General features: G+C 38.3%; 2 protein-coding genes across 6 annotated transcripts in view; both read right to left on the reverse strand.

Annotated features, from left to right (window-relative positions):
- Positions 1 to 22,396, reverse strand: part of NUBPL (NUBP iron-sulfur cluster assembly factor, mitochondrial) — a gene marked incomplete at its 5' end in the record, with an annotated part of 331,565 nt that overhangs the window by 37,642 nt on the left and 271,527 nt on the right. The gene's annotated exons all lie outside the window — the stretch shown is intronic.
- Positions 1,953 to 3,269, reverse strand: LOC309970896 (HIG1 domain family member 1A, mitochondrial). Its single transcript, XM_082853597.1, has one exon. It carries the CDS (start codon positions 3,254 to 3,256, stop codon positions 2,975 to 2,977), a length of 282 nt encoding a protein of 93 aa, XP_082709723.1. The 5' UTR covers positions 3,257 to 3,269; the 3' UTR covers positions 1,953 to 2,974.

The raw sequence follows: 22,396 nt of genomic DNA on the forward strand, positions 1-22,396 counted from the left end.
GAGATTTACTGTAAGAGGTTAGGTGTCTATCGGATTCTGGTAAATATGTAAACATCCTAAAAAATAATTATTTTGAGTATTGTCTTAATTGCCAATTCTCTTGAGTATTGAGAGGAAAAAACTGCATATCTGGATTTGGGTTCACAGTGCTCTAATATTTACTGCTACTGATGCTCCTTGATTTATTTAAAGATACTTGCAGCAAAAGAAAATAATCATTTTCTGCTAGCTTAACATAAACACAATTGTTTACTGACTATAAAGGAGATTGGTATTTTTTAGCTCTCCCCTGTCATTCTCCTCTACAACTCCCAAACCTCCTGAATTATAAACATTATTTGCTTTAATATCAAGGAATGCCCACTAATAATAGTATCAGATTAAGTAAAACATAATTTAAAAGGTAAAGTCACATCAAATGTACCCACAGACTGTGTTTCAACAGGGAATATAAGTAATTCTTTCATGAGTCACTGTTTTGGACTCTATGCTCCATTCCTGCAGAGGAGAGAGAGAATTGACTACAGTCACAAAGGGGATATGCTTTATTAATTTAAAGATCAATCATTTTGCTCACTTTAGAAATGAATTTTGTTACAGGAAATTATGTCAATTGCTGCCAAAAAGAATTATAAAACACAATAATTAGTGGAAAGCACAGTATTTCAAAATCATTGGTGAGAGAGAGCACTTGCACTTTGGAACTTAATTAAGAATTCAAGTTTGTCCAAGGAATCTGGATGCGTATCTGCTGTTTAGGGATAAAGATTGGCTCTTCAATAATGGAGTCAACAGGCTTCCAATCACCTCACCTTAATGATGCTAACAAAGAATTCACCAGGGGATCCAGATTACATTCACTGTGAACCACTGGGGACAGGTGAAGCTTCTGGAAATTCTAAAGAGCTTGGGGTGGAACGAAACAGTTCTCTTATGCTCACACTTTGCTCTCTCTCTCTCTCTCTCTCTCTTTCATTCTCATCCTCCCCCCACTTCTGATATTTCCAGTAAAGTTAAGATAAAATCCTGGTTTCCCTCCAGTCTTGAATCCATCATTATGTTGATCAGTAAACACCTAGGGGAGCCTACTTGTTGTACACATATTTCTCTGCAACTCAGAGAACTCTTTTGCTCTTCTGTGAGCGTCTGTTCATGTTGGGCTCTTAGATGTAATATTTTGTATTTCAAATTCTGTTAGATGCACATGAAGCTCAGCCTGCCCATGCTCACAGTGAGCTACCACCAAAGGCTGTCTGTTAATAATGAAACACATCCCTTTTTATACATATTCTTTCTCCATGAACTCCAGAGAGGAGAACTGCTATACCCTGATTACCTTAACTTTATTTAGCCAGGTGTCTTTCAGGAAATAAAGGCTGAGACTTTACATGGAAAAGCTTTGCTCCATTTCCAAATACTATCATACTTAAGACATGAAGACATTCTTCAGAGCTACACATCAAACTCTGATCAAATTTCTAACATCTATGACAAAGTGCAAAAATTTTTAAATGATAGACTGTGGGACTTGCACTTTTTCAACATATAAATGTTTAATAGATTTAAAAGTGGTTTCTAATATGAATCTGACTACCCATTGGCCATTAACTATTCATTGAACTTTAAGATATTAAGGAATTTTAGCTGTCAGACATATTATGAAGAAAATGCCTAGAAATTCTTTGACGACAAAACTGAATGAACTATATCAGAAGCATCCCATCCAAACACAGCCTAGATAATCAAGGAATTCAAACATCAGATAAGCTGGTCTAGACAAAGTGATTCTGAAAGCTGACTATATAAGAATCATTTGGGAGTTTTTAAAATCCTGGGTCTTTCCATGTCATAGTTCAAAAGTTGTTAATTCTCGGGCTATTTCTTTGAACTGTTAACTAACATACTATAACTTCTACCTATAATATATGTTGACCCAAATACAAAAGCCCTGCTTCTTTTTTTTTCACTTCCATTACAGGCAATTTATTTAGTTTAACATTTATGATTCTTTCAGAGAAAATAGACTGCACGTATTTAAAAAGTATTTTTCATTTACGTTTGCATTAGCACTTAAAATACACACTTCTATTTCAAAATGCCATTTAAAAATTATTCTAATATAACAGCAGCAAACTATAATTCTGCAATTACAAAACAGCTAAATGGGGATCTACAGTTAAGTTATTCTCATGTTTACAACTATGATTCTAAAACAGATACTACTTCAAAGCAGCTGTTACCAGCTCTTTAGGTTTGGTTTAAAAACACACACATAGTTGCTGGGAGGTTTATAATGTTGTATTCCATGCACTGTTCTGAAAGGGTTCTTCAAGAGCCAACCAGACCTTAAAAACAGTACTCAGTCCACAAGGCAGTCAGAAAGAGTTAAATTAACTGGGGTAAATAGGATTCCTACATCACATCAAAAGCATATGATATTCTGCAGCAACTGGGAGCATTTTCAGGTTTGGCATGTTGTCCTCTTTAAAACTAATTTTATCAGAAGAGTTTAAGAAGGCGGACACTGTACCACTACCAAGTGCATTTAAAAGTGACATGTTTTTTGGGCTTCCCTGGTGGCGCAGTGGTTGAGAGTCCACCTGCCGATGCAGGGGACACGGGTTCGTGCCCTGGTCCGGGAAGATCCCACATGCCGCGGAGCGGCTGGGCCCGTGAGCCATGGCCGGAGCCTGTGCTCCACAACAGGAGAGGCCACAACAGTGAGAGGCCCGCGTACCGCAAAAAAAACAAAAAAAAAAAAGTGACATATTTCTGTGCTAATCTGACTCCCCTGAATGACCTAGCTAATGAACTAGTCACTAGGCAAATCAAGTCTGCCAGAAAGGAAGCCAATATTCAAATTACCATGTTATTGTCCAACCCACAGAATTTATTTTCAACATAAACATATAACCTCAATATGAGATGTCTAACTAAAGCAAACACCACCAAGACCAAGACAGCATCTCGTCTTCTAAGGTTTAGGTTTTGCCCAGAATTCTTGATACATGGAATAGCCCACACCAAGAGTCATTGCTCCCACAACAAAGCCTTGGGCTGCCACGCGCATGTGGATCAGGTGAACAGACATTTTAGTATTGCCCCTGCTCTTCAATTTATATAATCCATATGCAACGATTGCTGCAAAACCTGCCATTCCAATGGGGACAAATGGTGCCTCTCTAGCTTTTCGGATAAGTTTAGATCCCTGATCTTCATCATATGAAGAAAGAGAAACATCTGTGTCACTTGACATAGTGATTGAAGAATCTTCAGACAACGGCACAACGTCGCAGGCTCCTACCGGCTTCTCGAACCCTGCTTCTTAAATTTAGATTGGAAACATTGTTGTTCATTAACCAATGGCATTATATCAGTATTTGCTTTATAATTTGATTCCCAATCTAACAAGGACTGAAGTTTCAGACTGAGTACCAGGAGTGTCCTTAAAGATAAAACATTGGCCACTAATATGTATAAAATGGATAACTAATAAGAACCTGTTGTATAAAAATAAATAAATACAATTGTATTAAAAAAAAAAGGATAGGGCTTCCCTGGTGGCGCAGTGGTTGAGAGTCTGCCTGCCGATGTAGGGGACACGGGTTCGTGCCTGGGTTCGGGAAGATCCCACATGCCGCGGAGTGGCTGGGCCCGTGAGCCATGGCCACTGAGCCTGCGCGTCCGGAGCCTGTGCTCCGCAACGGGAGAGGCCACAACAGTGAGAGGCCCGTGTACCGCAAAAAAAAAAAAAAGGATAAAACATTGGAATACAATGCCTAGTCTTTAACCCTTGGCTACAATTTGTCTAACAACAAAACAATTTTATTTTGGAAAGAATTTTTATAATTTGATGGCTAAAACAATAATTCTCTTCCACATCATGCGATTCTTTGCCAAATATCCATTAATTATAATCCTGTCCAACATTTGCACGGAAAGACACCTGGAAGAAGTCCAAAATTGACTGTCTCCTTTAAAGTTTCACACTACAAACTGAAAACATAATGAAGATTTACTATCTCTGAATACCAGGAAAAGCTATGACCTAAGTCTACCACCTATTAGGTACAAGCATGTTTCAAGCTTTACAATTTGAGGTAATTATAAATTATAAAATGTAGGGGAAAAACGGCACAAAAATCCGAAGTAGCCAAATATGGCCCATGGTCATTTACTTATTTAACGATGGCAACAGTAAGTTTCTGATTCTCCAAACCCCAATAGGCTTTCATGTTATAAAAACTACTGTCCAAATTGGCAGTCAAAGAGTATTACTGTAAAAGAGATAATTGAGGCCAAACTGCTGTTGGTGGGGAAAATACTAGTGTGGATTTGTACAGCTTTTTCTCAAGAATCTATCATGAGTGAATAGGAGTTCAGTTAATGTGGCAAAAGGCCCAATGCCTTCCACAAGCAATAAATGCCTTTCACTTTAAACGATGACTGAAATATTAAGGTGGCTTAATTTAAAATTCCCACCCCATCTCATTTAAGTGAATGAGAGGCAGAAAAGCCTGTGGCTTTCCTTCTACCTGTAGAGTCCAGACAGGAAGAAAGTGCATCGTCTCATTTTCATAATGTAACGCCAGTCTGGTAGTGCAGCTTCTCTTGAGCCCATGGATATTTAGCATATTGTCTGACTACTCTGCCATATACAGTAGCTTCTCCCTCCCTATAGAAAAGAAATCAAAACAGGCCCCACACTAGGACTACTTGGCTGTTTTCTCTGCCCTCCCCTGGAAGAATAAGAGAGAGGACCAAGATGGGATCATGTTGCTCCCCTTGCGAGTGTTGAGTCTTTGTCGCTTCTCTTTTAAGAACCATTTCCAAAAGTTTTATTCCTGCATCAATCTTTACTTAATGAAGTGAAGGAGAACTTTTTTCATAACTCTACCCTATCAGAATAAACTCTTCTATCCATTACTCCCCACTGCAACAAAATATACTTATATCAGAGTTTATCTCCAAGATAAATATTCTATTCATTAATTTGATGACAGTAAAATTTTGCTTTCTGATAGCATAGATTTTCACTAATTTGAGTGTACTACTGATATCTGCATTAGCTTCAAACTTTTAGAGGGCAGGAATCTTTGCTTTGTATTTCATGTATTGCAAGTCACTAATTCACAGTTATAATGATGATCATGAAGAAAAAAAAAAACTTCTGGTTATTTTCCACTTGCTGTGCTCCACTTCCTTCCTCTCCACCTTCCCCAAGCTCTGCTTCATTCTCTGCCCTGATCAGTGCCCAGGTAGCTGACCTCTGTGGACTGTATCACCTGAGTTTCCTTACCCTCTGGCTTTCAATAAGGATCTGCCAGTAGGAGGTATCAGCGGGATAGGAGGCTGTGGGAGGAGAAAGAGGCTCTAGTACTATTAGTACCACACACAACTGCTCCCTCCCTGCCTTGCAGGAGTTCTGCCCTTGGCTCTGTTCCTCTGTGACCACAAATCCCAACAGGCAGCCCCTCCTCCATGGCTTCAGCAGTCGCCAGGTCCCACCGACACAGTTCACTCTCTGCCCCTTCAGGCAGAGAGACAGTAAAAATTCCTACTGTCACTAGTCTCTGGGTACTTCACCATCTCTTGTTTGTTTCCTTAATGCTGCCCACACCTCGGTAACTAGTCCCTTCATTAAACCCACTCTGTTAATTCCTTTAAAGATGTGTCACCTCTTTCCAGCCAGGACCCTGACTAATATAGCACCTTAATATGAATAAATTACTAAAACTCTCCAGTCTCTCAAAAAACAAAAATATGCTTCATAGATTTCATGAGAGGCATAAACTCTTAATTCCAAGAGTTAAAGTCAAATTAAGATAGTCTTCAGATAGTCATACAGAGGATCTTAGTTGAAGCAAAGGAAGGAAGAAAAATATTTTAGGCAACATTTATTAGAATTCAAATACTAGCATAGTGCATATATTTTCAAAAATTTCAAGGAACTTATAATGTTCCTCAAAGAAATATTAATCCTCTTCCATTATGGATGAGCAGTTAAGTGTTCAATAATTCCCAAGAGTTCATCACTATTCATTAAAAAACAAAAAACAAAAAACTTGGAAGTCAACGATGGAATCTACCCAATTCAATATACGGCACCAACTAATTTACAAGTGAAACAAACAACAAGCAAAAACTCAGCAAACTGTATTACAAAAAAAAAAAAAGTAAGAAAAACAACAAAACAAAACCAGCACTGATAACTCTGGCTTTTCCCCTTGGCAGGTTCAACAAGACAAGAGTAAATCCAAAGACTGTAACCGGTTATTTGCCACACACTATTCTGTCTCCTTTCCCTCTAGCAATTACTACAAATACAAGGCACTTGCAGTATGTAATGATTCAGTCCACATAAGCTCAAATTTAAATCATTAGCCACTAATACTACTGTCAACACATTTATCACTATTGTTGCTACACAATTTTAACACAAATAAGAGGATGATATTTTTTTCGTTAAAGTTTATTCTTATAATAAGCTTGTCATCTATCCCATGGAACAAAATCGAACACGTACAAAGAGTTGCTAATTAGCATTCAGAAAGAAGGTCTTTTTGCTTGTACAGGTCTGCCTCCATGAATTTTGCAAAAGGATGTCTCTTTACAAGTATAAAACAATTTCATTCTCAACATGGCTTGGAGAAATGCAAAGTTCATATAAAGGCTCTTTGTAATTCACAACATTTCACTATCCGCCCCCTCCCCCAAAAAAACCTTTTACTTATTTTTTTTAACATCTTTATTGGGGTATAATTGCTTTATAACGGTGTGTTAGTTTCTGCTTTATAACAAAGTGAATCAGTTATATATATACATATGTTCCCACATCTCTTCCCACCTGCGTCTCCCTCCCACCCTCCCTATCCCACCCCTCTAGGTGGTCACAAACCACCGAGCTGATCTCCCTGTGCTATGCGGCTGCTTCCCACTAGCTATCTATTTTATGTTTGGTAGTGTATACATGTCCATGCCACTCTCTCACTTTGTCACAGCTTACCCTTCCCCCTTCCCATATCCTCAAGTCCAATCTCTAGTAGGTCAGTGTCCTTATTCCCGTCTTAACCCTAGGTTCTTCATGACTTTTTTTTTTCTTAGATTCCATATATACGTGTTAGCATACGGTATTTGTTTTTCTCTTTCTGACTTACTTCACTCTGTATGACAGACTCTAGGTCCATCCACCTCACTACAAATAACTCAATTTCGTTGCTTTTTATGGCTGAGTGATATATTCCATTCTATATATGTGCCACATCTTCTTTATTCATTCATCAGTTGATGGACACTTAGGTTGCTTCCATATCCTGACTATTGTAAACAGAGCTGCAATGAACATATTGGTACGTGACTCATTTTGAATTATGGTTTGCTTAGGGTATATGCCCAGTAGTGGGATTGCTGGGTCATATGGTAGTTCTATTTGTAGATTTTTAAGGAACCTCCATACTGTTCTCCATAGTGGCTGTATCAATTTACATTACCACCAACAGTGCAAGAGTATTCCCTTTTCTCCACACCCTCTCCAGAATTAATTGTTTCTGGATTTTTTTTTTTTTTTTTTTGCAGTACGCGGGCCTCTCACTGCTGTGGCCTCTCGCATTGCAGAGCACAGGCTCAGGACGTACAGGCTCAGCAGCCATGGATCATGGGCCCAGCCGCTCCGCGGCATGTGGGATCTTCCCGGACCGGGGCATGAACCCGTGTCCCCTGCATCGGCAGGCAGACTCTCAACCACTGCGCCACCAGGGAAGCCCTGTTTCTAGATTTTTTGATGATGGCCATTCTGACTGGTGTGAGATGATATCTCATTGTACTTTTGATTTGCATTTCTCTAATGATTAATGATGCTGAGCATTCTTTCATGTGCTTGTTGGCCATCTGTATATCTTCTTTGGAGAAGTGTCTATTTAGGTCTTCTGCCCATTTTTGGATTGGGTTGTTTGTTATTTTGTTATTGAGCTGCATGAGCTGCTTGTAAATTTTGGAGATTAATCCTTTGTCAGTTGCTTCATTTGCAAATATTTTCTCCCATTCTGAGGGTTGTCTTTTGGTCTTATTTATGGTTTCCTTTGCTGTGCAAAAGCTTTTAAGTTTCATTAGGTCCCATTTGTTTACTTTTATTTCCATTTCTCTAGGAGGTGGGTCAAAAAGGATCTTCCTGTGATTTATGTCAGAGGGTTCTGCCTATGTTTTCCTCTAAGAGTTTGATAGTTTCTGGCCTTACATTTAGGTCTAATCCATTTTTTTTTTTTTTTCGGTACGCGGGCCTCTCACTGTTGTGGCCTCCCCCGCTGCGAAGTACAGGCTCCTGCAAAGCACAGGCTCCGGACGCGCAGGCTCAGCGGCCATGGCTCATGGGCCCAGCCACTCCGCACCATGTGGGATCTTCCTGGACCGGCGCACGAACCTGCGTCCCCTCCATCAGCAGGTGGAATCTCAACCACTGCGCCACCAGGGAAGCCCTAGGTCTAATCCATTTTGAGTTTATTTTTGTGTATGGTGTTAGGGAGTGTTCTAATCTCATTCATTTACATGTAGCTGTCCAATTTTCCCAGCACCATTTATTGAAGAGGTTGTCTTTTCTCCATTGTATATTCTTGCCTCCTTTATCAAAGATAAGGTGACCATATGTGCGTGGGTTTATCTCTGGGCTTTCTATCCTGTTCCATTGATCTATATTTCTGTTTTTGTGCCAGTACCATACTGTCTTGATTACTGTAGCTCTGTAGTATAGTCTGAAGTCCAGGAGCCTGATTCTCCCAGCTCAATTTTTCGTTCTCAAGATTGCTTTGGCTATTCGGGGTCTTTTGTGGTTCCATACAAATTGTGAAATTTTTTGTTCTAGTTCTGTGAAAAATGACAGTGGTAGTTTGATAGGGATTGCATTGAATCTGTAGATTGCTTTGGGGAGTAGAGTCATTTTCACAATGTTGATTCTTCCAATCCAAGAACATGGTATATCTCTCCATGTATTTGTATCATCTTTAATTTCTTTCATCAGTGTCTTATAGTTTTCTGCATACAGGTCTTTTGTCTCCTTAGGTAGGTTTATTTCTAGATATTTTATTCTTTTTGTTAATGGTAAATGGGAGTGTCTCCTTAATTTCTCTTTCAGATTTTTCATCATTAATGTATATTATAGGAATGCCAGAGATTTCTGTGCATTAAATTTGTATCCTGCTACTTTAACAAATTCATTGATTAGCTCTAGTAGTTTTCTGGTAGCATCTTTAGGATTCTCTATGTAGAGTATCATGTCATCTGCAAACAGTGACAGCTTGACTTCTTCTTTTCCAATTTGGATTCATTTTATTTCTTTTTCATCTCTGATTGCTGTGGCTAAAACTTCCAAAACTATGTTGAATAAGAGTGGTGAGAGTGGGCAACCTTGTCTTGTTCCTGATCTTAGTGGAAATGGTTTCAGTTTTTCACCATTGAGGACACTGTTGGCTGTGGGTTTGTCATATATGGCCTTTATTATGTTGAGGAAGTTCCCTCTATGCCTACTTTCTGCAGGGTTTTTAATCAAAAATGGGTGTTGAATTTTATCGAAAGCTTTCTCTGCATCTATTGAGATGATCATATGGTTTTTCTCCTTCAAGTTGTTAATATGGTGTATCACGTTGATTGATTTGGGTATATTGAAGAATCCTTGCATTCCTGGAATAAACCCCACTTGATCATGGTGTATGATCCTTTTAATGTGCTGTTGGATTCTGTTTGCTAGTATTTTTGCATCTATGTTCATCAGTGATATTGGCCTGTAGTTTTCTTTCTTTGTGACATCTTTGTCTGAAAACCTCTTTTAAAGTGTTCAAGTAGTTTCTAAAAAATACCATACATTTAGATGGAGCTTTTATATTCATTATCTCATTTGATCCTTATAAGTCTATGGGGTAGGCAGGTGTTCCACAGGTAAGGATAAAGAGAGAGGTACTTAACACCTTGCTAAATATCCCTGCAAGTAAATAAAAGAATTTATTAACTTACAATGGAGCAATGCTAGTGATTCTCACCAGTAATTTAATACAGAGCCTGCATGTAACCAAATAACAACTGCCCACATGCAGACTATTATCCCAGACACCAAAAAAAGTTAATACTAAAAGGTTTCAACTAACCACAAGGATGTTATATATAGTACAAGAAAAAAGACAGCATCAAGATATCCCTAAAATGAAAATATTTTTCTCTCAAAGGAAGAGTGAAATAAAATGTATGTTTTTTAAAATAAATGCTTTAACTTACACATAGAAAAAAAGCTCCTAGGTAAAAGCAGTTGGGGTGGGAGAGATCACAGGAGTGAGTTAGCAGGATGGTAAGAAAGATAAGGGGGCGCAGATCTGTTCACATAAACAGTTACAATTAGTCAACTAGCTTTGTCATTTATTCAATCAATATTAATTGCATAAGCCATTGTCAAAGGTACTCTAAGAAATACTGTGATAAATAGGAAAAAATTATTGCATTCAAGCAGCTTACCACCTAGTTGGGAAGATAATACCAACACAGATAAAACACTCATTCATTGATCAACACTTCCTGAGTGGTCACAGGAAGGCACTGAGTTTAGCATCCTGAGAAACACAAAGATGAATGAAACAGAGCCTTAGCCCTCCAGGGTGTAACAGTCTGGTAGAGAAGATAACACAGTTACGCAAGTTTTGAACAGAGAACATAAGAAGTGCTATAGGAACGGTCCAAATAAAATGCTATGTGAATTCCAAAGAGGGAGAAATGTTTCCTAAATGCAGGTTTGGGGAAAATGCTAAGTAGTAGGCATTTAGAATAAAGGGTATGCAGGATTGGGGTACCCACTGACTGGGGAGGAAAGACATTTTAAGTGAGGGTCAAATGTATGCTAAGTTAGAGATTTTGGAAAGTAAAGGAAGGAAAGAGGGGGCAGTGAGTATATAAGGTTTTTGGGGGAGTGATCCCATGGTATATGAAGGAGTTTAGTGGGAAAGGAAGGGAAGTCAAATCACAGGGGGTCTCAAATGGGAGTCTAAGAAGCTTATGTGGTTTGTGGGATATGGGACATAAGAAAAAGCAGAACACAGCATATCTTAAAAGAGATCTAAAGTCAATGATAAGAGGAAAGGAAGATTAGGTTCATAAGTAGAGAAAAGATAATTCAATTAGGTCTAGAAAGGGAGACATGATTCTGACAGTCTGCTCCAGATTATATAAATTGATGAAAGCCATGGTTCAAGCCAGGCCAGTAACCCTTTGGTTGGTGCCCTTCCATCCAAATCTTGGGAGCTGGCTTAATTCTGGTATATACTTAGATATATTAGTTGTGAAATGACATTGGCCTGAATAAAACCAAACCTCAGGAACTAAGCCTTTAGCAAACACACATACACAAAGACACAATCATCATATGCATCTGTCCCCCCCAAATTCTTTTGGTAGGATACTTTCTTTGTTTGCTATTTTTTTCTAATTATAGAATTAAGACATACTGACTGTAGAAAATCTAGTCTTCTCATTGCCATTAATTTTAACATTGACATAATAAGCCATAGTATGACTGTATTAACACTGATACCTACAATGCTATACTGAGAGCTAGTGTGCCTGGAAACCAGCCAAATGCCCAAGACCAGTATGGTCAGCCCAAAGACAATATTGGTCTTCCCAAGAATCATTTGGGGCTCTCCTCCTAAAGCCCAAAGGAGACTGCTTCTAGACTGCCTCCAACCTTCCCAGGATGTATAAAGGGGCCCAAAGCAATCTCTTAGGAGTCAAAAACAAACAAGCAAAAAATGTGAATATAGGAGACACCAATCTAGACCATTGGTTGGATACTCACCATGTATGGGTGCACAGGTTTAGGCATATTCATTGACAAATTTATTTTTATCAGAGATTGCCTAGATAAGAGTAATTATAACCTAAATGGGTTGAATGGACCGGAATTAAACATAGAAAACCAATGAGTCAAATATTGTTGGGTTTTGTATTAGGGCAGCTTGATGTAGAGGTTAAGAGCATGAGCTTTAAACTCAATCAGAACTGATATGAACCTCAGTTATGACCCACTGTAACTGTGTGGTCTTGGGAAAGTTACTTAACCCTTCAAAGATTTAAGAAAATAGGGATAATATAACACCTGTGATCATTAAATAAAAAACAAATATATGGAAGGCTGTCATTAAATGGCAGTTTATTAATAACAGCCAATCATCATGGTACCAATTTACACAGAAATTTATTGTCTTTAAAAGAATGCGTGCTTTCTCAGCAAAGGAAACCATAAACAAAATGAAAAGACAACCTATGGATTGGGAGAAAATATTTGCAACTGATATGGCCGACAGGGTTTAATTTCCACAATATACAAACAGCTCACACAACTCAAAAACAAAAGAAAAAAAATCCCAATCAAAAAATGGGCAAAAGACCTAAATAGACATTTCTCCAAAGACACACAGATGGCCAACAGGCACATGAAAAGATGTTCAACATCGCTAATTATTAGAGAAATGTAAATCAAAACTATAATGAGATACCACCTCACACTGATCAGAATGGCCACCATTAAAAAGTCTACAAATAACAAATGGTGGAGAGGGTGTGGAGAAAAGGGAACCCTCCTACACTGTTGGTGGGAATGTAAGTTGGTGCCGCCACTGTGGAAAACAGTATGGAGGCTCCTCAAAAACTAAAAACAGAGTTGCTGTATGATCCAGCAATCCTACTCTTGGGCATATATCCAGACAAAACTATAATTCAAAGAACCATGCACCCCTATGTTCACAATATCACTATTTACAATAGACAGGACATGGAAACAACCTAAATATCCATTGACAGATGAATGGATAAAGAAGATGTGATGTACATATATACAATGGAATATTACTCAGCCATAAAAAAGAATGAAATAATACCATTTGCAGCGCATGGATGGACCTAGAGATTATCATACTAAGTGAAGTCAGAAAGAGAAAGACAAATACAAATACCATATGATATCACTTATATGTGGAATCTACATACGACACAAATGGACATACTTACAAAACAAAAACAGACTCACAGACGTGGTTGCCGAGGGGGGAGGGGGGAGGGGGAGGGATGGAGTGGGAGTTTGTGGTTAGTAGATGCAAACTACTACATATAGAAACATTAAACAACAAGGTCCTACTGCACAGCACAGGGAATTATATTCAATATCCTGTGATAAACCATAATGGAAAAGAATGTGAAATAGAATGTATGTATATGTATAACTGAATCACTGCTGTACAGCAGAAATTAACACATTGTAAATAAACTATACTTCAATTTAAAAAAAACAAGAATGAGTGGTATCTACTTTTTAAATTATAAAAATATACACGTTCATTATAGAAAACTTAGAAAATACTGATAAACAACAATTTTACTGTCATAGTCCAGATATAGCTAAGTTTATGTATTTTCAAAAGCATCTTTAGTACCTGGCCCTATTGGATTTTTTTAATGAAGCAGACTTGGCAAGTGACATATATGTTAAGTTTCCATAACAGAATTATAGAACACTAGAAGTTTCATTTTCAGATTTCTTTCCCAAGAAAAGACAAAGCAAACTAGGTGTGGTGCTATCTTCAATGTGCTACAATGAATCTTATTTATTCTTTAAGGTTCATCTCCATGATGTGTTTTACAATTCTCTTCAAACTCATGATCTCTTCTTCCTTTGATCCTCCATACCATGGGGTTTACATCTCTCATACAGCACTTCTCATACTCCACATTGTAGCTATCCATGTTTTTTTTTCTTACCTGCCACTCCCTCTCCCTGCCCTTCCCCTTGCTCTATCTCCTAGGGCTGGGACCTTTTTTTTTTTTTTTTTTTTTGGAGTATAGTTGATGTACAATATTACAGGCATACAATATAGTGACTCATAATTTTTAAATGTTATGTTCCATTTAGAAGTATTATAAAATATAATATCCTTGTAGCTTATTTTACATCTAATAGTATGTACCTCTAAATCCCCTACCCCTATACTGCCCCCACTAGTAACCACTAGTTTGCTCTTTGTATCTGTGAGTCTGTTTTTTTTTTGTTATATTCACTAGTTTGTTGTATTTTTTTGGATTCCACATAAAAGCAACATCATACAGTATTTGTCTTTCTCTGTCTGACTTACTTCACTTAGCATAATACCCTCCAAATCCATCCATGTTGTTGTGAATAGCAAATTTTCATTCTTTTTTACAGTTGAGTAGTATTCCATTGTGTGTGTGTGTGTGTGTGTGTGTGTACATCTTCTTTATCCATTCATCTGATAATAGGCATTTGGGTTGCTTACATATCTTGGCTTTTGTAAATAATGCTGCTATGAACATTGGGGTGGCATGTATCTTTTCGAATTAGTGTTTTTGTTTCTTTCAGATATATATATATATATATATATATATATATATATATATATATATTCAGAAGTGGAATTGCTGGGCCATATGGTAGTTCTACTTTTAGTTTTTTGAGAAACCTCCATAATGTTTTCCCCAGCGGCTGTACCAATTTACATTCCCACCAATAGTATACAAGGGTTTAGGGATGGGACTTTTAACTGGAGGACTGCGAACCTTCTGAAATCATATATAAAAATAGTGTTTCTGTAGGTACAAATACATTTTCATGGACGGAATCCATTTATATAACAAATACTCAAAAAAAGGTCCAAGAATGGAAAAAAGGTATGGAACGCTTGTCTAGGGCAGCAGTCCCCAACCTTTTTGGCACCAGGGACTGGTTTTGTGGAAATACATTTTCATGGACGGAATCCATTTATATAACAAATACTCAAAAAAAGGTCCAAGAATGGAAAAAAGGTATGGAACGCTTGTCTAGGGCAGCAGTCCCCAACCTTTTTGGCACCAGGGACTGGTTTTGTGGAAGATAATTTTTCCACAGATGGGAGGGGGATGGTTCAGGCAGTAATGCGAGAGATGGTTCAGGTGGTAATAGCATAAATGTGGAGCGAAGGGGAGTGACAGATGCTAGAGGAAAGTCTTGTAATTTAATTATCCTTGGATTCTCTACAGTAGGGGTCCCAAAGCCCTAGGCGGTGGACTGGTACCAGTCTGCAGCCTGTTAGGAACCAGGCCACACAGCAGGAAGTGAGCAGCAAACAACTAAGCAAAGCTTCATCTGCCACTCCCCATCGCTCCCCATCACTCACGTTACTGCCTGAACCAACCACCCCGTCGCTCACATTACTGCCTGAACCATCCCCTCCCCTCTGACCGTGGAAAAACTGTCTTCCACGAAACCGATTCCTGGTGCCAAAAAGGTTGGGGACCGCTGCTCTAGAGTGCTTAGCACCTACCTTCATATGGATAATATTTGCTGATTTACAACCTTAATGTTGACTATACTTCAATAAAAACATAAAAAGTAAAAAAGAGAAATGAAAACAAAAACTTGAAAAGAAGAAGAAACAGTAGCAAAAGTAGCAGCTACCTACTATGGAATATATTGCAAACTTTGAGTTGATGAGTTTTTCCCAAAAGAAGATTCTAAGAATGACAACAAAATAAAGTACGCACTGGTTTCCTTATTAAAAAAATAAAATAAAATTTTATTAATAAATCATAAAATCAATGTTAGGTTTATGTTTAATGCAATCTTAAAAAATATGTTTTCCAGGCTTCCCTGGTGGTGCAGTGGTTGAGAGTCCACCTACCAATGCAGGGGACATGGGTTCATGCCCCGGTCCGGGAATATCCCACATGCCACAGAGCGGCTGGGCCCGTGAGCTACAGCTGCTGAGCTTGCAAGTCCGGAGCCTGTGCTCCGCAATAGGAGAGGCCACAACAGTGAGAGGCCCACGTACCGCAAAAAAGAAAAAAAAAAAAGTTTTCCTCATGCTTCATTCTCTCATCTTATTATAAAAAATACTGTTTCTGAAAGGAGAATGGTGCTTACCAGGGGCCAGGGGGAGGAGGGAATTCAGAGTTATTGTTTACTGGGTAAAGAGATCAGTTTGGGAAGATGAGAAAGTTCTGGAGATAGATGGTAGTGATGGTTGCACAACAATATGAATGTACATAATGCTATTGAACTGTTATGTATATTTTACAACAATTTTAAAAATACTGCTTTTTATTCACATCTAATATGAATCACCTATTAGAGGGTAGACTCTTCATCAGAGATAAGAAAGAAAGAAATATACTGCTTAAATTGTAGGATATAAGAAACAAAGCCTCAAAGGAAAAGTAAATATTAACACCAATCTACACATTGTTGGTTTTAGAATATAAGCACAAATTATAACAGGGTGATATAATCAAAAATCCTGTCCAAAGAGAGGGGCTGTTATCTCAATAAACAAAGGAAAATTGCTTAGGGAAATCAGTTTATCTGTGTGAAGTAAATTAAACTTTTTCAAGGTACCAATTCACAACTCAGGGAATAACTGAAATTTTAGCTCAATTTTACCAACAGGATCCACATAAATAATAAAAGAGTTTTGGAAATCTGCAACAGGCATTTCAAACTTCCAGGAGTACAATTCAGTCAATAAACATTTATAAACATTCTTTTTTCTTAACATTTTATTGGAGTATAATTGCTTTACATTGTTGTGTTAGTTTCTACCGTATAACAAAGTGAATCACCTATACCCATACATATATCCCCACAGCCGATCCCTCTTGCATCTCCCTTCCACTCTGCCTCCCTATCCCACCCCTCTAGGTGGTCACAAAGCACTGAGCTGATCTCCCTGTGCTATGTGGCTTCTTCCCACTAGCTATCTATTTTACATTTGGTAATGTATATATATCAGTGCCATTCTCTCACTTCTTCCCTGCTTACCCTTGCCCCTCCCTATGTCCTCAAGTCCATGCTCTACGTCTGTGTCTTTTTTCCTGTCCTGCCCCTAGGTTCTTCAGACCTTTTTTTCTTTCTTTTTTTTAAGATTCCATATATATGTGTTAGCATACGGTATTTTTTTCTCTTTATGACTCACTTCACTCTGTATGACAGACTCTAGATTCATTCACCTCACCACAAATAACTCAATTTTGTATCTTTTTATGGCTGAGTAATATTCCATTGTATATATATGCCACATCTTTTTTTTTTTTTTGCGGTACGCGTGCCTCTTATTGTTGTGGCCTCTCCCGTTGCGGAGCACAGGCTCCAGATGCGCAGGCTCAGAGGCCATGGATCACGGGCACAGCCACTCCGCGGCATGTGGGATCTTCCTGGACTGGGGCATGAACCCGTGTCCCCTGCATCGGCAGGTGGACTCTCAACCACTGCGCCACCAGAGAAGCCCCGCCACATCTTCTTTATCCATTCATCTGTCAATGGACACTTAAGTTGCTTCTATGTCCTGGCTCTTGTAAACAGTGCTGCAATGAACACTGTGGTGCATGACTCTTACAATTGTGGTTTTCACAACGGTATATCCCCAGTAGTGGGACTGCTGGGTCATATGGTAGTTCTATTTTTAGTTTTTTAAGGAATCTCCATACTGGTCTCCATAGTGGCTGTATCAATTTACATTCCCACCAACAGTGCAAGAGGGTTCCCTTTTCTCCACACCCTGTCCAGCATTTATTGTTTGTAGATTTTTTAATGATGGCCATTCTGACTGGAGTCATTGTAGTTTTGACTTGCATTTCTCTAATGATTAGTGATGTTGAGCATCCTTTCGTGTGTTTGTTGGCAATCTGTATATCTTTGGGGAAATGTCTATTTAGGTCTTCTGCCCATTTTTGAAATGGGTTGTTTGTTTTCCTGATATTGAGCTGCATGAGCTGCTTGTATATTTTGGAGATTAACCCTTTGTCAGTTGCTTCATTTGCAATTATATTCTCGCATTCCAAGGGTTGCCTTTTCATCTTGTTCATGGTTTCCTTTGCTGTGCAAAAGCTTTTAAGTTTCATTAGCTCAAAATTGTTCATTTTTGCTTTTATTTCCATATCTCTAGGAGGTGGGTCAAAAAGGATCTTGCTGTGATATATGTCATAGAGGGTTCTGCCTACGTTCTCCTCTAAGAGTTTTATAGTGTCTGGCCATACATTTAGGTCTGTAACCCATTTTGAGTTTATTTTTGTATATGGTGTTAGGGAGTGTTCTAATTTCATTCTTTTACATGTAGCGGTCCAGTTTTCCCAGCACCACTTATTGAAAAGGATGTCTTTTCTCCATTGTATATTCTTGCATCCTGTATCAAAGATAAGGTGACCATAAGTGTGTGGGTTTCTCTCTGGGCCTTCTATTCTGTTCCACTGATCTATATTTCTGTTTGCGTGTCAGTACCATACTGTCTTGATTACTGTAGCTCTGTAGTACAGTCTGAAGTCAGGGAGTGTGATTCCTCCAGCTCCATTTATCTCTCTCAAGACTGTTTGGCTATTTGGGGTCTCTCGTGTTTCCATACAAATAGTGAAAGTTTTTGTTCTAGTTCTGTGAAAGATGCCACTGGTACTTTGATAAGGGATTGCATTGAATCTGTAGATTGCTTTGAGTAGTAGAGTCATTTTCACAATGTTGATTCTTCCAGTCCAAGAATATGGTATATCTCTCCATCTGTTTGTACCATCTTTAATTTCTTTCACCAGTGTCTTATAGTTTTCTGCATGCAGGTCTTTTGTCTCCATAGGCAGGTTTACTCCTAGGTACTTTATTCTTTTTGTTGCATTGGAAATGGGAGTGTTTCCTTAATTTCTCTTTCAGATATTTCATCATTAGTGTATAGGAATGCAAAAGATTTCTGTGCATTAATTTTCTGTCCTGCTACTCTACCAAATTCATTGATTAGCTCTAGTAGTTTTCTGGTAGCATCTTTAGGATTCTCTATGTATACTATCATGTCATCAGAAAACAGTGACAGCTTTACTTCTTTTCCAATTTAGATTCCTCTTATTTCTTTTTCATCTCTGATCACTGTAGCTAAAACTTCCAAAACAATGTTGAATAACAGTAGTGAGAGTGGACATCCCTGTGTTGTTCCTGATCTTAGTGGAAATGCTTTCAGTTTTTCACCATTGAGAACGATGCTGGCTGTGGGTTTGTCATATATGGCCTTTATTAGGTTGAGGTAAGCTCCCTCTATGCCTACCGTCTGGAGGGTTTTTATCATACATGGGTGTTGAAAGCTTTTTCTGCATCTATTGAGATGATCATATGGTTTTACTCCTTCGATTTGTTAGTATGGTGTATCACATTGATTGATTTCTGTATATTGAAGAATCCTTGCATTCCTGGGATAAACCCCACTTGATCATAGTGTACAATCCTTTTAATGTGCTGCTGGATTCTGTTTGCTAGTATTTTATTGAGGATTTTTGCATCTATGTTCATCAGGGATATTGGCCTGTAGTTTTCTTTCTTTGTGACATCTTTGTTTGGTTTTCGTATCAGGGTGATGGTGGCCTTGTAGAATGAGTTTGGGAGTGTTCCTCCCTCTGCTATATTGTGGAAGAGTTTGAGAAGGATAGGTATTAGCTCTTCTCTAAATGTTTGATAGTATTTGCCTGTGAAGCCATCTGGTCCTGGACTTTTGTTTGTTGGAAGATTTTTAATCACAGTCTCAATTTCAGTGCTTGTGATTGGTCTGTTTATATTTTCTATTTCTTCCTGGTTCAGTCTCGGAAGGTTGTGCTTTTCTAAGAATTTGTCCATTTCTAACAGGTTGTCATTTTATTGGCATATAGTTGCTTGTAGTAACATCTCATGATCCTTTGTATTTCTGCAGTGTCAGTTGTTACTTCTCCTTTTTCATTTCTAATTCTGTTGATTTAAGTCTTCTCCCTTTTTTCTTGATGAATCTTGCTGATGGTTTATCAATTTTGTTTATCTTCTCAAAAAACCAGCTATAGTTTTATTGATCTTTGCTATCATTTTTTTCACTTCTTTTTCATTTATTTCTCATCTGATCTTTATGGTTTCTTTCCTTCTGCTAACTGTGGAGTTTTTTGGTTCTTTCTCTAATTGCTTTAGGTGTAAGGTTAGGTTGTTTATTTGAGATTTTTCTTGGTTCTTGAGGTAGGATTGTATTGCTATAATCTTCCCTCTTATAACTGCTTTTACTGCATCCCATAGGTTTTGGGTCGTCATGTGTTCATTGTTACTTGTTTCTAAGTATTTTTAAATTTCCTTTTTGATTTCTTCAGTGATCTCTTGTTTATTTAGTAGTGTATTGTTTAGCCTCCATGTGTTTGTACTTTTTACACTTTTTTCCTGTAATTGATATCTAGTTTCATAGCATTGTGGTCGGAAAAGATACTTGATACGAATTCAATTTTCTTAAACAAAGGCTTATTTGTGACCCAAGATATGATCTATTCTGCAGAATGTTCCAAGAGCACTTGAGAAGAAAGTGTATTCTGTTGTTTTTGGATGGAAAGTCCTGTAAATATCAATTAAGTCCATTTTGTTTAATGTACCACTTAAAGCTTGTGTTTTCTCATTTATTTTCATTTCAGTTGATCTGTCCATTGGTGAAAGTGGGGTGTTAAAGTCCCCTACAATGATTGTGTTACTGTCGATTTCCCCTTTCATGGCTGTTAGCATTTGCCTTATGTATAGAGGTTCTCCTATGTTGGGTGCATAAATATTTCCAATTCTTATATCTTCTTCATGGATTGATCCCTTGATCATTATGTAGTGTCCTCCTTTGTCTCTTGTACTAGTCTTTATTTTAACGTCTATTTTGTCTGATATGAGAATTGCTACCCCAGCTTTCTTTTGATTTCCATTTGTATGGAATCTCTTTTCCATCCCCTCACTTTCAGTCTGGATGTGTCCCTTGATCTAAAGTGTATTTCTTGTATACAGCATATATACAGGTCTTTTTTTTTTGTATCCATTCAGCCAGTCTATGTCTTTTGGTGGGAGCATTTAATCCATTTACATTTAAGGTAATTATCAATATGTATGTTCCTATTACCATTTTCTTGTTTTGGGTTTGTTATTGTAGGCCTTTTTCTTCTCTTGTGTTTCCTGCCTAGAGAAATTTCTTTAGCATTTGTTGTACAGCTGGTTTGGTAGTACTAAATTCTACTAGCTTTTGCTTGTCTGTAAAGGTTTTAATTTCTCCGTTGAATCTGAATGAGATCCTTGCTGGGTAAAGTAATCTTGGTTGTAGGTTCTTCCATTTCATCATTTTAAATATGTCCTGCCACTCCCTTCTACCTTGCAGAGTTTTTGCTGAAAGATCAGCTGTTAACCTTATAGGGATTCTGTTGTATGTTATTTGTTCTTTTCCCTTGCTGCTTTTAATATTTTTTCTTTGTATTTCATTTTTGATAGTTTGTGTCTTTGCGTGTTTCTCCTTGGATTTATCCTGTATGGGACTCTCTGTGCTTCCTGGACTTAATTGACTGTTTCCTTTCCCATATTAGGGAAGTTTTCAACTATAATCTATTCAAATATTTTCTCAGATCCTTTCTTTTTCTCTTCTTCTTCTGGGACCCCTATTATTCTAATGTTGGTGCGTTTAATGTTGTCCCAGTGGTCTCTGAGCCTGTCCTCAATTCTTTTCATTCTTTTTTCTTTATTCTGCTCTGCGGTCGTTATTTCCACTATTTTATCTTCCAGGTCAATTCTCCGTTCTTCTGCCTCAGTTATACTGCTATTGATTCCTTCTAAAGAATTTTTAGTTTCATTTATTGTGTTGTTCACCATTGTTTGTTTGCTCTTTAGTTCTTCTAGGCCCTTGTTAAATATTTCTTGTACTTCCTCCATTCTATTTCCAAGATTTGGACCATCTTTTTACTATCATTCCTCTGAATTCTTTTTCAGGTACACTGCCTATTTCCTCTTCATTTGTTTGGTTATGTGTGTTTTTACCTTGTTCCTTCAACTGCTGTGTAATTCTCTGCCTTCTCATTTTGCTTAACTTACTGTGTTTGGGGTCTCCTTTTCACAGACTGCAGGTTTGTAGTTCCCATTGTTTTTGGTGCCTGCCCCAGTGGGTAAGGTTGGTTCAGTGGCTTGTGTAGGCTTCCTGGTGGAGGGGACTGGTGCCTGTGTTCTGGTGAATGGGGCTGGATCTTGTATTTCTGGTGGGAAGGACCATGTCTGGTGGTGTGTTTTGTGGTGTCTGTGAACTCGTTAAGATTTTAGGCAGACTCTGCTAATGGGTGGGGTTGTATTCCTGTCTTGCTAGTTGTTTGGCATGGAGCGTCCAGCACTGGAGCCTGCTGGTCGTTGAGTGGAGCTGGGTCTTAGTGTTGAGATGGAGATCTCTGGGAGAGCTCTCACCGACTGATATTATCTGGGGCCAGGAGGTCTCTGGCGGTCCAATGTCCTACACTCAGGTTTCCCACCTCCGAGGCTCAGGCCTGACACCTGCCCAGAGCACCAAGACCTTGTCAGCCACACGGCTGATCCAGAGAACTTCCAGGAGCGGAACCTGCAGCTTGT

The sequence above is a fragment of the Leucopleurus acutus genome, assembly GCF_964270905.1.
Source record: "Leucopleurus acutus genome assembly, chromosome: 1".
Classification (NCBI taxonomy): Eukaryota; Metazoa; Chordata; class Mammalia; order Artiodactyla; family Delphinidae; genus Leucopleurus; species Leucopleurus acutus.

Excerpts from the sequence above, each read along its gene's own strand:
- LOC309970896 (XM_082853597.1), bottom strand. The coding sequence starts at position 3,256 with ATGTCAAGTGACACAGATGTTTCTCTTTCTTCATATGATGAAGATCAG.